Genomic DNA, 15,402 nt, shown 5'->3' on the forward strand with positions numbered 1-15,402 from the left:
AATACAATATTGTTATAAATTTAATCAATAATTATTATTAAATTTTAATTTATCAATATAATTAAATTTTACTTAATTAAATCTATTGATAAATTAAAATTTAATATTATGCAATCTATATATATAAAATATATAAAATTAAAAAAATATTCAAATTCAGTTGTTTCAATCACATATTCAGTTTATGTTATATTTTCAAATTTGATATCAATCACAGATTCATTTTTTTAAAACTCAAAAACAGTTTACTGACATTGAACCAATCATATTTTCATAAATATGATTTTAGTCACTAAATTCAGATTTTCATTTTAGAACTCACTTTTCAAAAATATAATTTTCTAATCGCGAACCAATCAGACCTTAATGTCAATAAAACATTTTAATTTTTAATTGCTTGGTTATCGATCATCGGGATTTTTACTAATGACATTTTAGTTTTATATTTTCTGATAGGGGATAATCATTGAAACTTCTGCTGCGTTAATAATAATAAATATTTTTTTGAAATATTTATATAAAAGTGTATACGCAAAAGGAGCAAGATATGAGATTTTTGTGTTGGTCTAATTGATAAGCCACCCACTCACTCAGCGTCAACAACCTATAGAGTTTCTCTTTCAAATTCGCAGCCCAAAACCAAAAAAGTTACACTTTGGGTCTCTCTGTTTCCGAACATATATTCACGATCAGCGTCGTTTCCACACATAAAGCAATAAAAGAAAGCACTTTAACTATGATCATTGTTCCATTAATTCCTTCCACTATTAACCTCTTGAGAAGAAAAAATAAAAAGCCACCTTCACCATCGTCGTTCATATTCAAAACCCATTAAAAGATTTTTGTAGCCATGTTATTATTCTGAAACTAATCAAAAACCAACAACGACGACGACCCAAGTGGGCATTTCGTCTATTCGTGCTTTTTGGTCAACTGGGTCGGTTCCCAGATGGATTTTCTGCGGCCTAGTGAGACCCGTTTGGTCGGAGACTATATAATGGGTCCGAGAATCGGGTCGGGTTCATTCGCCGTGGTGTGGCGATCAAGGCATCGGCAATCGGGTCACGAAGTTGCCGTTAAGGAGATTGCTAAGAAACAACTGAGCCCAAAAATCAGTGAGAGTTTGCTCAAAGAAATATCTATTCTCAGAACTATTGATCATCCAAATATTATTCGTCTTTTGGAGGCCATCGAGGTAAATCATACATGTGATTATCTGCTTGTTATGGTTTTTAGTGATAAATGTGTATGTAATGGGGGCTATGGGGTTTGCAGACTGATGAAAAGATTTACCTTGTTTTGGAGTACTGTGATGGTGGTGACCTTTCTGGTTATATCAATCGCCATGGGAGAGTTTCGGAAGCTGTGGCTAGGCACTTTATGAGACAATTGGGTATGCCTATATTTGCTAAACCTTTTAAACTTTTTTTCTTAATGTGGGAGTTAAATTTGTCTTTATTATTGTTTTGGTTAATTGAAAAGAAAATTAAAGATACAAATTTGGCTTTTTTTTGGTTGGGCTGATCAAACTAATGTCGTTACTGCTTAGGGAGCAAAGTATGTGCTCAACCGAACATATACTTTGGATATTTAGACTTTTTTTAGTAAGCTATTTATATGCAATTAACGATTAAGCTAGTGGGAATAATTGTGTCGATTCTTAATATCAGTGAATGAATAAATTAATTTTCTTTTCCTTCCTTTATTGGATGCATGTGATGATCAAATAGTAACGGACTATAGTGTGCGCAATTTGTATTTTCTTGTGCAGCTGCAGGATTGCAAGTGCTTCAAGAAAAGCACCTCATTCACAGAGATTTAAAACCACAGGTATTTTTCTTGCTTGCCAAGAAGCCGAATTTTTATTGTTTTGCGGGTTATTTGGATGAAAAAAATTCAATGGGATTCGTGATTATATGTCCTAAACTATCCGAGAGTCCAGTTAGGTTCTGGTCACAGCATATTGTTTTCTGACAATTTAATGGTAGTAGGATTTGCATGCTGTTCTGTTTGTGTTTCATTTTTATATTATACGAAATTGACTCGTGGCTGTGGTTGATTAGCCTACCATGATTTTAAACATTACATTTTGTTTTGTAGTGATTTCCATGTTGTTTTCTGATAAACTTGCAGAACTTACTCCTGTCAACTCATGAATCCATTCCACTATTGAAGATAGGGGATTTTGGTTTTGCAAGGTAAAATATATATGATAGGCCGTCTAACTTTCCAGGTCTGTTGCCTTCTCAGTGTTATTGTGCAAGGATTTTATTCTTTTTTCAGCAGGAAGCTATTTGATACTTTCTTTGAGTCCTATGAACTCTGTAATTTTAGAGTATGATTGCATATAGAACATACTAAGACTCTAAGATTCAAAAAAAAAATACTAATACTCTAAGAGCATGCATCAAATTGTGTATCATTTGCTAGGTGTTTCCCACAAGGATAGATAAACTGATTTTATATGTGTGATGATGATTGAGTCATAGCTGAAGTGGCTTGACTATAAAAAAATCCAGCATTATAAAAATTGTGAACAGCTTTATTTGACACAACAAGCTTGAAAGCTTCTGTTACTTTTACCTACCCATTTTTGTTATAAATACTGAAAGATGTTTAGTCTGATGGGGTTTTTTCATTGTACCATTGTCCAGATCCCTCATGCCTCAAGGTTTGGCTGACACACTGTGTGGTTCACCCTTATACATGGCTCCGGAGATTATAAAGAACCAAAAATATGATGCAAAGGTGATGCAAGATAATATTTGAGATAATTTTGACTGTATTTATTGCTATTTTTACTATTATTATAGTCTCCTGTTCATTTTATTGTTTGTAGGCTGACTTATGGAGTGTTGGGGCAATTCTCTTTCAGTTGGTGACTGGGAGGCCACCATTTGATGGCAACAGTCAATTGCAGGTTTGCAGTGAAGTTCAAATATAATTTTGTGTAAAAACTAGAACATATTTTGATGTTTGCCATTCCTTATCAAATTGAGAATGCGGCAAAGGGCTAAAGATAAGAAAATGTTGATTTCAGTTCTCATTTGTGCTTTTCTGATTCCTTGCTGCCCAGCTTTTTGAGAATATCATAACATCCACTGAGCTGCAGTTTCCTGCTGGTTCTCTGGAAGTGTTGCATCCAGACTGTGTAAATCTTTGCAGATGCCTATTGCGCCAAAACCCAGGTAGGGGGTTGCTAGTGGAATTGTGTATCTGGTGATCGGTATATATGTTTAGCTTACAACAGAGATCAAGCATGTTTCTAATTATTTAACTGGTAGTGTTACATGAGTTTCGGCTTTTACTTGCATAACTTAAAATAATATCCATGTAAACTGAAACTTCAATTTGCAGTTGAGCGACTAACATTCAAGGAATTTTTCAGTCACAAGTTCCTCAGGGAGCCAAGGTAATCTTGTAACTTTGAAATTTTGATATGGCGTTGCATTTTGTCTATCTTGGATTGGGAGCCATTATGTTCTTGCCTTCTTGGATCTTTCATTTAATTAGCCTGTAAATCAGCTCCTTAGAGTAACTTTTCTTTTGTATCATCTGTAGGCCAATGCTTGATGTTAGGCAGTCTCCTTTAGTACTGCCTATGGAAATAATTGTTGAGCCGTCCAATTCTTCTGCCTCTGGGAAGAGGTCAGAATTGCCTGCTGTTCTTCCTGTGGACTTGTGTAGTGCAAATTCAAGTTCAAAATTTTTAATTGGACACGAAAATATAATTTTGCAAAGAAAGGAAGGTGAAGGTACATCAAGCAATGTTCACGGGCTTATGCCAAATATTGCAAGTAATGAAAGAAGGAAATATATTGATCAAGATCTACAATCATCTTATCAACTTCAAGGTTTTTCTTTTTCTGTTTGTTGGGAATGTATCATATATTTGTGTGCTTTGTTTGACACAGTTGGTTTTCGTGATTAAATGTCCAGTTTCTGATTCCATGGAGTCCATCGAGAAAGATTATGTCCTTGTCAATCCTCATTTTGCTTCATCAGAATCCATCTCTTGTTATCTGGAAATGTCACAACTGTCTAACTGCAAAACTGGAGTGTCTACCTATACTCAAAAGCAGAATGAACAGGCAAGACCAATTATACAAGCAGAGGAGCTGGCTGACAGTTCTATTGGTGGTGTAGAGAGCTCACCGAAGCATGGACCAGATCTATTGCCAACATCAATACCTTTATCTTTATTGAGGGAAGTGCAAGGACTGTCTATACTTCACCCTTCCACTAGGCTCCAGTTGTTGCATCAGTATGTTGAAGTTCTTAGTGAACTTTCACAAGAAAAGGTGTGTTGCCTTGTCTCTTACCAATACATTTTTATTTTCCTTTGCTACTCAAAGAAACCAAAAAGTTCTAGAATTTGAAAAGTATCATGTCAGCTGTTGTACAAGTAGGCCTTTGCCATGGAGTTCATTCCTTGCGATGTTTTCCACATTTTGCTGATCCTGTCTCCACACTTTGTTGTGATAGGTTCATTATAATCCATATTTGCGTATATAATTGCATTCATGACTTAGCAGATGAGTAGTTGATGGTTAATAACTTCTTTTCTGCAGATACTTCATCATATAATTCATGTGTATGTGTCTTTGACCCTGTAATTTCTAGAGACATGTTTGATGAGATCTTTTCTTTGTTGATATTTACTTTTTTTTCTCCCTCTCTAAGAGTGGGTTATTAGAAGGCACCAGTTATAGATACAGCCAACTAGTCTTCCAACTTTAAGATGTTGCTTCATCATTTGAAGGTTCTTCTGTTTTATTGGTCAACCATTGCTGTCTTTTTGGTATTGAAGTTGTGGTCTATACAATCTACTAGAAAATAGCTTTATACATTGTACAAATTACCAGCTGGAGGTGGACAAGGGAAATAAGCTGCCCCAAAACATGTTGGCATTGCCAATTTGTATATTACCAGTATTATTATTGGGATGAGAAGCACGTCCATGTGCCTGAATTCTGTTGATGTTCACCCCTCATTTTTCTAAAGAAACATTGATTTTTATTTGTGCTTCCCGTAAATGGACTTGTCCTTTGGAGGATGGTTGAAAATGCTTATTATCCCTTAATTTCTCTACTTGCAGTATGATACGGCGCTCTATCTGGAGGCCTTCTCAATTGAGTTGGTTATTTTGGCTCTATGGAAAAAAGTGCTTCAAATTTGCAGCAGTTGGCTGGCTTCTTCTGAGAATGAAGCATCTGGAAGCAGTATAGCCAACGAGCCAAAACTTGATCAGGAAGATGCAGCTTTACCATCAAACACTGAAGGAAACCTTGATTTTAGCCAGCCTTCATGTGTTTCCATGTGGGCAGAAAAATCATTTCTTGTTGCTTTTAATCGTGCTGAGAAGTTATCGAATCATGTCCGTAGTAATATAGACGGTGAGCCTCTCGTTGAAATTCTTATATCATACTTGTCTGTTTTGCCCCTTACATCACCGGGTTTGAATTTCTCAACCAAATCATTACATTGCAGGTACCGCTGACATGCCAGATGCAATGGAAATAATATTTCGAAAGGCACTAGCATTTGGTACCAACGGTGCTGTAAGTATACTCATATAACTGCCATGTTTGTCAATCGCTTTTGTCTTTTTTGCCATTGGATGATTACTTTTTGTTGTGTGTTTCAGGTGGACGAGTTTGAGAACAAAAGTACTGCAGCAGAGAATTATTCAAAAGCTCTACTTCTGCTTTCCTTTATCGCAGGAGAAGCAGCAATGCTGCCTCTAAAGCCTCCGTTTTCTTTAACTCCTGCGGGCAAGAAGCGAATCCAACAATACATTTTGAACTTGCATTCTCGGAAGACTAACTTTCTAAAGGCGCAGCCTTCTCTTAAAGAATTTCTTGACTCTCATAAAAAGTAAATATAACTGGTTTGTACAGCTATTCTTGGAGGTCCATCTTTTGTTGAGGCAGATTACTAGTGTTGGCCGTTGAGCCAGTAAATCAGCCGCAGCTGCAGCAGGCAGTTTTTAAGTCTCTGACATGGATTTACTCTTCTAACTTTTGTTTGGTACGATAGATAAGTAAATACTAGATTGTTGACACTATGGAACAAGGTACTACTTATTCCTGTCTATGTATGTGTAAATGAACTGTCTATTCTTTATTTGGGCAAGAAATTGTACATACGAACAGAAATTGTTACGTGTATAACTGGTCAATACAACAAATCTGATGAATTTCTCTTTGAATTTATTTAACTCCTCAAAAATGTTATTTGTTCGTATATAAACTGGCTAAATATATATCTATTCTACATATAATAGGGGTGTAGATAACAAAAATTAACTATTTTTTTAACTATAAAAATATTTAATTGATTATCATCTAAAATGTTATCATATATTTTTTTTTATAAAACAATACTATAAACAAGATTTAACTTTAATTAATATGTTTATGTCATTTTTATATATATATATATAATATTGTTTATTTACTTAAAATTTATGACAATCATAAAACTTAATAAATGTGTAAAATGTTTTACACATTGTTTGTACCAATATATATTTTTGAGAAAAGACCACGGTAATTTGTCAATGCCAGTATTGACAAAAGTTAGTTTCAGCATGTGGATAGTTATAAATTCTCTAATTTTTCACTATCATTGTGTATATTATAATCATTTAGAACATCTCACAAATTTTCAAAAAATTTCGAATAATTTATGGTACTAAAAATAAGATTGAAACAGTCGAATTTTCTACGTGTAACTGTCTTTGAGTGCACGCGTGCAATAATCTGTTATCTTGTTTTTGGCACCGTAAATTATTTGAAATTTCTTAAAACTGTGTAGAATGTTCTAAATGATTACAATATACATTGTCACAGTAAAAAATTAGAATTTATAACCATACAAATGCCGAAAATAACTTTTGCCAACACCACTGATATTGACAAAAAACTATCAACCCTATATAATTAGGATCTACAAATTCACTTTCTTACTCGGCTGAGAAAGTGACCTCAATTTCCTTTCAGCAGCAACTCCTATGATACTGAAAGGAGAGGGCCAACGTGAGGAAGATAGCCTATTGATTGCACATAAAAAAAATATCTATTACATTATCATTGAACAAAATAGCCGTTAATATATTCCATGCTTGAGAAGAGCCACAGGTAAAAGAAAAGCAAAAATACAACAAAGAGGCTTCTTTAGCTCCCACAGCAGTCATGCAAAGTGAGAAAAAAATAATAATAATAATAATAATAATCATTCATGTAAAAGACACTGTCTTCAAAAGACTGGACAGATCAGAACACGTTAAATATTTTCATGGCTACATGTCTATCGAGGGAGTCTTTAGAAGAGTTGCATAGGTTCAGATAGTAATGAGCAACGTAGACAAATAATATGGTACACACACCTACACGACAAGTTGCGTGAGCTTCAATAGTCAAATAAGACAGAAGGATAATAGACGAAGGGGAAATTTCGAAAATTGCGTGCAATAACAAAGGTTTCCTTAAAATTGCATGCAAAATCAGATATTAAGTTGAACCTCCCCTTCCAAGCGTAACCTCTTAGTTCCTCTCTCTTCCACCTGGCTGCTGGTGTTTCCCACCCTGTTCTCTTTGGCCTCAACTGAGCACCTTTTGTAAGGTTTGAATCCTGTTTTACGAGCCTTGAGCTTTCCTTGTCCAAGCCCTATTGTCAGCGAACTTTCATCTAAATTTTCCTCATCTATAGGTGATCCACTTTTCTCCAATTCTAGATGGTTAGAACAAGACCCGCATGTCTTACTGTTGAGATCTAACAATGATCCACCTCCATCTTTGTCTTCCTTTTGCTTTTCTTCCATGCAGCCATTCTGATTCTCCTGATTCTTCAGATCAGGTGGAGGTGAAAAGCTTTGAGGTAACACCTCTCTCGAGAATAATGCTTGAAATGCCAGCCGTCCCTGAAAAAGTAACAGTTCATCAGTAATAGTATAGGCAATGAACGGTGAATCAGTTGCAGCAACTGCAAAACAACAAAAGACTAGTAAAAGTTCATCAATAAATGTGTTTAAATACCCCTTCAGAGACTTCCTTCCAAGAATCAAGCGTGTTGCAAATGCTTTTACTACGACGATTACTACACTCAGAAACTGATTGATTGGCTTCTGGTTCTTGCATTTCTTCCTTGCCATTCTCTTGCTTCTCTAAGGCATCTGTCTCGACTTCACTGCTCGAAGCTGTGTTAGAGCCACAAGATGAGCGGTCAACCTGTTTCGTATTTTTTGCTTTATTAGCATCAAGCTCAGTTGTTGGGGCAGCATTTTCATGAACAGCAGCTTTTAAATTGGAATCAGGCTTTGCTCCCCCACTTTCCTCAGAGTCGGAAGCGGACACTGTTGGAGATTTTGAACTTAAATGTTGAGCTTGCAAAGCTTCTGAGTGTTCCGGGTCCACTTGTTCTTGCAATGGAGGATTAAGAGGATTGTCTTCTTCTCCTGTTTTGGCTGCAGGATCTTGATCAATGTCCATTGAAGGAACTTCACTTGTGGATGCAGGAGGGCAGGCAAATCCAGTTTGAACTGGGGCACACAATGGAAGCATTCCATGGGCTGCCCACCATGCAGTTGCAGCAGCTACAGTAGCAGCAGCAACTGCTGCCATACTTGGAGCAGAGTTCATTTCTCTTGGTGAAAACCCACTTTGGTTGCATGCAAGAGAATCCGAAGAAGTTTCCACATTGGAATAGGGCCAATATGCAGCTGCAAAGCTTGCTGCAGCGTGTGCTACTGGATTTTGAAGCAGTGTAGATACAACGAGACTGGAAAATGTGGAGGACATATGGAGGAATGATTGATAGTCATCATGATTGTGAGGAATTGAGGTAAATGGAGGATGAAAAGCCGAAAATGATGGATGGATTGAAGATCTTGATGCATTAGATTGATGTTCAGTGGTAGTAGATGCAGCTGAATTTGTTAAAAAATTAGGGTGGCCATGAATCTCTCCTATGGGATTAAATGTGGTGTCTTGGAATGCCATATCATGGGGAGGAGTTCGAGTGCAATTTCCAAGGTTTCCATCAAGAACATGCACAGGCACATGCCTTGGGTAGTTTTGAGTGGTTTGCATCTCCTCATTTGGCAATCCATTGTTCAAGTCACTCATCTTTTCACCTTCAATCGATTTCTCATATAAAGCATTAGACTTTTCCAACTTTAAGCCTTTGCTTGTGCAATTGTCTTGTGCCATCTCCTCGGCATCAGCCTTCTGCATGTTTTGATTCCTGTCAAATTCAACAGTGACATAAGATCCACCTGTGTCATCCTGATTCGCCTTTTTCATTGAAGGCACAAATTCCCTAAAAGTGTAAGCATTTCCAAGCCCCACAGGTGGCATAGGTAGGGAATTTTTGTGAACAGAAGAACAGTGAGTATCTTGAAGCTGGGTGAGACCTGAGCAATCTTCATCTTGGTTTTCTTTTGCCTGTGTTGGTTTTCCATCTACATCTGGTCTCTGATTTTGAGAAAAAGTTGTTGCACAAATATTATGAAATGAAGTAAGAACTGTAGTAAATGAACACTGTTTCAGATGACAGAGAGAGGAGGCAATAACCTCAAGAACTGGTTCTTTCTCCAAATCCAGCACTTGCTTACAGTGAGAAGATTCTGATAAATATTTTCCATCTTTTGCTCCTACTTGAGATGTGGGAGGACCGGCACTGGTCTTTCGAGGGTAAGGATTGCTAGGTTTCCTTTTAGGGCGTGGAGGTGGAATATCTATATCAATGGCACGCCCTACTGGAACACCTTTAACGAGAGCCTCCTTTTCCAACTGTAACCAACAAATAAACAGCATTCCATATATCAGTTGAAGTAAGCAAAGTCCAATGTCTTGTTAGACACAATAAAGGGCAATAACCAAATCACCTATCACAAAACCACATTTTTTCTTTCCAAAATATAATTCCTACAAGACCAAAGTAATTATGACACAGCATGCAGTTTAAAATCAAAATATTAGCTATTTAATATTGATGCAGTAAAATAAAATCTTAAAATTCTTACAAGTTCATGTGGGAATAAATAGAATAAATTCCTTGTGGCCTGTGGCCTGGTCTAGGACTAGAGGTGATGGTAAGGAGAAGAATGGAGTTAGAAATTGGTGGCTTTCCATGAAATGCCATTACAATATCATGTTTAAAACTTCCAATGATGTGTGGAAAGCTTTTCCCCTGAATTTACAGACAGAGCCATTTTAAAAAAAAAAAGAAAAGAAAAAAAGGTATAATGTAACAAATTTAAATGTATAAATCAATAAGGACTACCAGGGACTGCCCTCAGTTATTAGTGCATATTTATATTCGTTTTATATAATTCTAGAAGTTTTATGAAGGAACGAAAAAAAACAGAAAAGGTGAATCACATCAGTAAACTATTGACATCAACCGATCATGTTAACTAGTTTAGACTACCCTATCAAACAGCGACCCACGTGGTCCAGAAAAGCTCCTTTTGCTACTAATTTACACCTTTTAGCATTTAAATGGGAGAAGAATAGAAGTCTATACACAATCCTAACAATCTTAAAAGAGGATCAAATCCCACGATTACATGATTAGTCAATATTAAAGTAGCTCAATACTGGGTTGCTCTTTCCTTTAAATAATAATAATATATAGACACACATAAATTATAGGAGTGAAGGGATTTAAAATGCACGCCTCCAAATGAAAATCAATGTGAATTACCATTAGATTAAATGTGAGATCATAACTCATGGTCTATCAACTATCCATAGGCTAAACAAGTGACTACTGCTCCTGGTTTCTTCACCCATCCATAATTCTGTAACTGATATCTTCTGCAGTGCCTCCACTCACATTACATATGAATTTCATAAAAACAGGGAATCATGCTTACTTTTTCAACCAAATGATATGTAAATCTGATCCCTCTGACAAACAATTCATTCGCTTTCATTGCCTTAAATCTCCACGACCCATCTCAGTAGGTCCACAAGAAAGCAACTCTATTGTTGCACTAATAAGAAGATGGAAACATTTGACATTTCTTTCTTAAGTTTCTGTATATAGTAATCCATCTTCTATTAGTTCCCCCTACTCTATTATATAGCATTTCATTATTCCTGATGTTGACAGTCATCGTCTGTAAAGACAGGTACTTCAATAATCTAACAATTTTCTTCAGTGACTTGATTGAAACCGAACCTTCTCTACCCCCATAAACTTATATAGTTTATCATACATTGACTATATCATCCATATAACATTACTACCTTTGATTCACTGGTAAAACTTTTTTCCAGATAATTGAGCATTCTAAGCCACTAGACAATGCTGGCCACTAGCTAAATAATGGAATATGTCCCAATAAAAGGCCAATGTCATGAAGTTGGGCAGTACAAGACCAGTAAGAAAGAAGCATAAACGAACTACTCCAATGTCATGAAGTTGGACAATACAAGGCATATCTGGAGAGAAGAACCTACCAAAAAAAGGCTTATTTGATCTAGCCAGAATACTACTGAACAATGCTTATGATTGCCAGTGGCTCCTCGATTAATTTTTAAGAAATTCCCCATCAGAGTGTACGAGACAAATACAAACACTACTGAAGTGGTGATTAGATCTTAGATGGCATTGAGTTAGAATAAGCTGTATAATCCCCATGTACAATTGGTTTGAACTTGTGACCATATCCTCAAACATTGGTTGCATATTTGTACAAAAAAAAAGGGGGGGCTGGTTTGGCCAAGCAGTTAGCTTGACTGCTTGGTCAAACCAGCCCCCCTTTTATTCTAGAATGAGAATCACTAATGATATAGGGAGAGAAACAAAAGGATATTCAATAAAACATTTTTTTCGATTAAAGCTCCTTTATTATCTTTTTTTGAAAAAGAGACAGAGGTCAAAGATGACCTCCTCTCAATAACATTAAAGCTCCTTTATTATCATTATGGTGTAGAGCATAGGAATGTGCCTACTTGATGGAGAAACTAGACCACAAAGCACAGATCTATCAAACTGTCAAATCAGCTTATCAAGAATTTAGCTATCAGTAAGAAATATTAGATTGTAGAGGAACCTCTGATAATTTAACTTATCTTCATAGCTTGTGACAGCATACTAACCCAACCCTTTTACTGTGCTAAAAGGTTAAGCCCTTTCAGACCAAGAATTTGCAAGATACTGTAAGAGCTATGATATCCTGAACCTTTAAAACATTCATCTTCCTTCATTAACTCACAAATTCATTCAAGCTGAGAGAAGTAATAACTTTCTCAAGCAATTTTGAGAAGGCAATGCAAACATTAGATAGTGTAAAGACATCCCTATGATTTTCTTCCAAAGCAACCTTTACTAGGTACCAACCTATCCATCAAAAGTACCTCGATATAACCTTATTTTATCTTCCAAATTTTACGTCTTCAATCTTCCCTCCTGAGATTTTATGATAAGGTAGATTCCTTCATATAGATATAAACTAAATAATCCTTCAGACTTCGGAGAAAAAGCTAACTATCCAAAAGAAGAATTCCAGAACCAGGAAGTTTAGCAATCTCTACAGAAGTTTTGTTTAATTCATAAGCTTGTTGTATAGTGGTGTTAATAATATTCTAGACGCTACATATATTCCCATTTGGAGGGGCCACATTTAACTTTTTCTTATCCTCATTCTAACCTTACTAGTACTTGCAGTATAAGTTAACTACACCAATATGCCAAAGTAAGATGCAAAAGGCCCAGAATCCCCAATCAATCAAGTAGTATGACAGAAACGCTAAATGTTAATGCTCTGAGCCATGAAAAATGTGACAACATCATGCTTACATATTTATTGCATATTCATGTCATACATTAAAAAGCAGTTCTAGTTCTTGTTCAGCAATATAAGCCTTTGTAGTGTTTCAAGAAGATCCAAAAAAATTGGCCCTTCTCCCACTACAACTATTGACCAACGATTTATTTTCCCTTTATCTACGTATGAGTGTGCCCATGAGAAAAAAAACCCTTCTCATCATTGTATCAAACAGGCCAAAAAATTAGAAATAAAAATAACATTACCAAGGCAAACTAAGAAACAATATTTCAGACAATGGAATTGCAAATTATAGGACTGATAATACTGATAACCAAGTGGTTAGTAGCAAGAAAACACATCTAATAGGAGGATAAGGTAAGAAGGTACCAATTGACCTTTGAAAAGAATTTCTGTGCATGACTTCTGATTTGCACAGCAGTCTTTGTTCCTATATGTTCTGCGAACCACCAAGTAAAAACAGAAACAGGAAGAGAGAGAGGCAGGCGCCCAATTATAAGAAAAATACAGAAAATGGCATTTTAAGTCATTGCTAACTGGAAATGCCTTGCGGATTTAACTCAATTTTCTCTAAAGTAATTGTAAACGTGCATATACTTTTTCTTGATAAACTTAAATAAGTACTTTATATAAATATAAATAATACGCACTACCATAAATTGTAAAATATGACTGAGAGCTTAAGAGCCATAAGTAAGGAAGGGAAAGAGCAATAAATATGAAAAAAACAAGTTAAAGTTTTCAAAATGTAACCTTCAATACGCTGCCAGGCGCGTCCATAGAGCTTCAAGGCCTCAAGGAACCTATTATGCTCCTCCTCTGTCCATCGCTCTCGTTGCTTTGTAATAGTATATGGCTTTCTTGTCTGCCATTACAAAAAAAATTTATAAGACCAACTTTAATACCCATTACACGAAGTCAAAGTTTAGCAGAATATTTAACATCACAAGGATAAAAAAGAAGCAGAAATGAATGGCCCATCAATTTCACCTTAATAACAAAGTCTTCTCCGGAAGAGTACGTGTCCATTATCGGACCTGGGCAGCTGCCGCTGCTTCAAATCCTCCCTGACGAGCAACGGATAAAAAGAAAACTTCCCATGATTTCGGACGGAATCAAAAGCTATTACCAGTAGAGCCGTGGTGATAGTAGTAGTCAACAAAACCAGATAAGGAACTGCTACTGCAAAAGAAAACACAGGGTAGCAATCGGTAGAGATCCGTCTCAAATTCTTATTTCAAGAAGATTAAGCATTTTGATTTTCGCGAGCAGTGAAGCTACTTATTATGTATTACTAGTGATATTAGTACAAAACACAATACGATTTTGAAAATTTTCAGAATCCACCGCAAAGAGAGATGCAGAGAGATACTTCTCCGAAAGAAGTAAAAGTAAATTCCTTATTCAGAATCCTCACCAAAACGAACCCGAAGACGCCAAAACCTTTAAGAGCGAAAAACAAAACAAACAAGATAGAGGAAACTTGAATCAGTACTCAGCAACAACAACAACCATTTCTACACCACATCTCAACAATGCATCAATACTGTGCTTTGCTTCGTGGTTTAAGTTTAATTCTCCGTTTGGTTGCCAAGAAAATAGGAAAAGAAGGGGCAAAAAAATTCAAATCAGATTTTAACCAAATCTTAACTTAGCCAACTAAACAAAACCTCTCCAACAGAGTCAATAACTCAATTGGCAGGCATACTTAGTCGATCAAGCTATTCTTTTTCCCAATCAAATTCAAAAACCAATTTTTCTTCTTCCTCCAAGTTCCTCAGCAACCAAACTGAAAGTAATTTTTTTTTTATATATGTATTAAAAAAATCCTAAAAAATGCATGAAAATTAATCCGTACCTTCCGGTAAAGACATGATGCAGTATCAAACAAGTCCAGAACGAACCGTACGATGCTCGATCATGCATGAAAGGCAGCTCACCGCAAAACCTTCCGTAAAGTCATTGTTTCCGGCTAAGGAGAGACGAAAATAAACCAGGAAGAAAGAGAAAGTAGAAAAGCCAAATCGGAAAAGAGGAAGCAGAGATCAGAGGTAGGAGAAGAGAAAGAATGAAGAGGAGAGTTTAGTAGCAAAGAAGCACCATTAACAAGCAAGCACTTCTGGGTCGATCAATCTCAGCCACAACTATTTCTTGTGGATTTATTATTTTCTAATAATATAAAAAATAAATAAAAATTGGGTGTCTTTATTTTTTGAGGCTACTAGGCAGAGCTGAAACCAGCGAGTTCTCAGGATGACGACAAGTGGCGAGAATTTAGTGGCTGAGTACACAGCATCAGCGCACCCTTTCGCTTTTTCCCTACTCCTTTTTCATTTCTTTAATATTTCTTTTTTTAATTTCTAAAACTTGTCGTCGCTCGTTCCTTGCGTCCTCAATTCTCGTCCACAAACTTGGACACTGGGAATCGGAGGGATACGCCTGTAAAAGCGCATCGAGTGAGCCCAGTGGGTCCCCTTGATGACGTGGCGGACGCAGGTTAGGATGCTTGAGAAATGTATAGTTGGCTACTTGGCGTTCTGGGGTCACGTGCGTACTGGGTGGACAGCTGGGTGGCTAGAAACTTTTCAGCTGAAGGGAGG

At 36.3% G+C, this 15,402-nt stretch overlaps 2 protein-coding genes across 4 annotated transcripts; one reads left to right on the forward strand and one right to left on the reverse strand.

Annotated features, from left to right (window-relative positions):
• Window positions 1-551: 551 nt before the first annotated feature.
• On the forward strand, window positions 552-6,215 carry LOC133797402 (serine/threonine-protein kinase ATG1a). Its single transcript, XM_062235287.1, has 13 exons — window positions 552-1,195; window positions 1,276-1,393; window positions 1,772-1,830; window positions 2,134-2,198; window positions 2,655-2,748; window positions 2,840-2,920; window positions 3,077-3,188; window positions 3,358-3,412; window positions 3,562-3,854; window positions 3,940-4,301; window positions 5,099-5,396; window positions 5,491-5,561; window positions 5,648-6,215. The coding sequence occupies exons 1-13, from the start codon at window positions 950-952 to the stop codon at window positions 5,879-5,881; spliced, it is 2,088 nt and encodes a 695-aa protein (XP_062091271.1). The 5' UTR covers window positions 552-949; the 3' UTR covers window positions 5,882-6,215.
• A 989-nt stretch (window positions 6,216-7,204) lies between these two features.
• LOC133797403 (protein LATE ELONGATED HYPOCOTYL-like) lies at window positions 7,205-14,917 on the reverse strand. 3 transcript variants are annotated; one of them, XM_062235289.1, is made up of 8 exons: window positions 14,661-14,916; window positions 14,220-14,245; window positions 13,793-13,984; window positions 13,556-13,667; window positions 13,180-13,241; window positions 9,576-9,794; window positions 8,040-9,476; window positions 7,205-7,924 (listed from the first exon to the last, which is right to left on the reverse strand). In XM_062235289.1, the coding sequence occupies exons 3-8, from the start codon at window positions 13,829-13,831 to the stop codon at window positions 7,508-7,510; spliced, it is 2,286 nt and encodes a 761-aa protein (XP_062091273.1). In that variant the 5' UTR covers window positions 13,832-13,984; window positions 14,220-14,245; window positions 14,661-14,916; the 3' UTR covers window positions 7,205-7,507. The 3 variants fall into 3 exon arrangements, with proteins under 3 accessions (XP_062091273.1, XP_062091274.1, XP_062091275.1); XM_062235290.1 differs by having other exon boundaries at window positions 13,793-14,245; window positions 14,661-14,917; XM_062235291.1 differs by lacking the exon at window positions 13,180-13,241 and having other exon boundaries at window positions 13,793-14,245; window positions 14,661-14,917.
• Window positions 14,918-15,402: the final 485 nt, after the last annotated feature.

Source organism: Humulus lupulus, chromosome 8 (assembly GCF_963169125.1).
Source record: "Humulus lupulus chromosome 8, drHumLupu1.1, whole genome shotgun sequence".
NCBI lineage: Eukaryota > Viridiplantae > Streptophyta > Magnoliopsida > Rosales > Cannabaceae > Humulus > Humulus lupulus.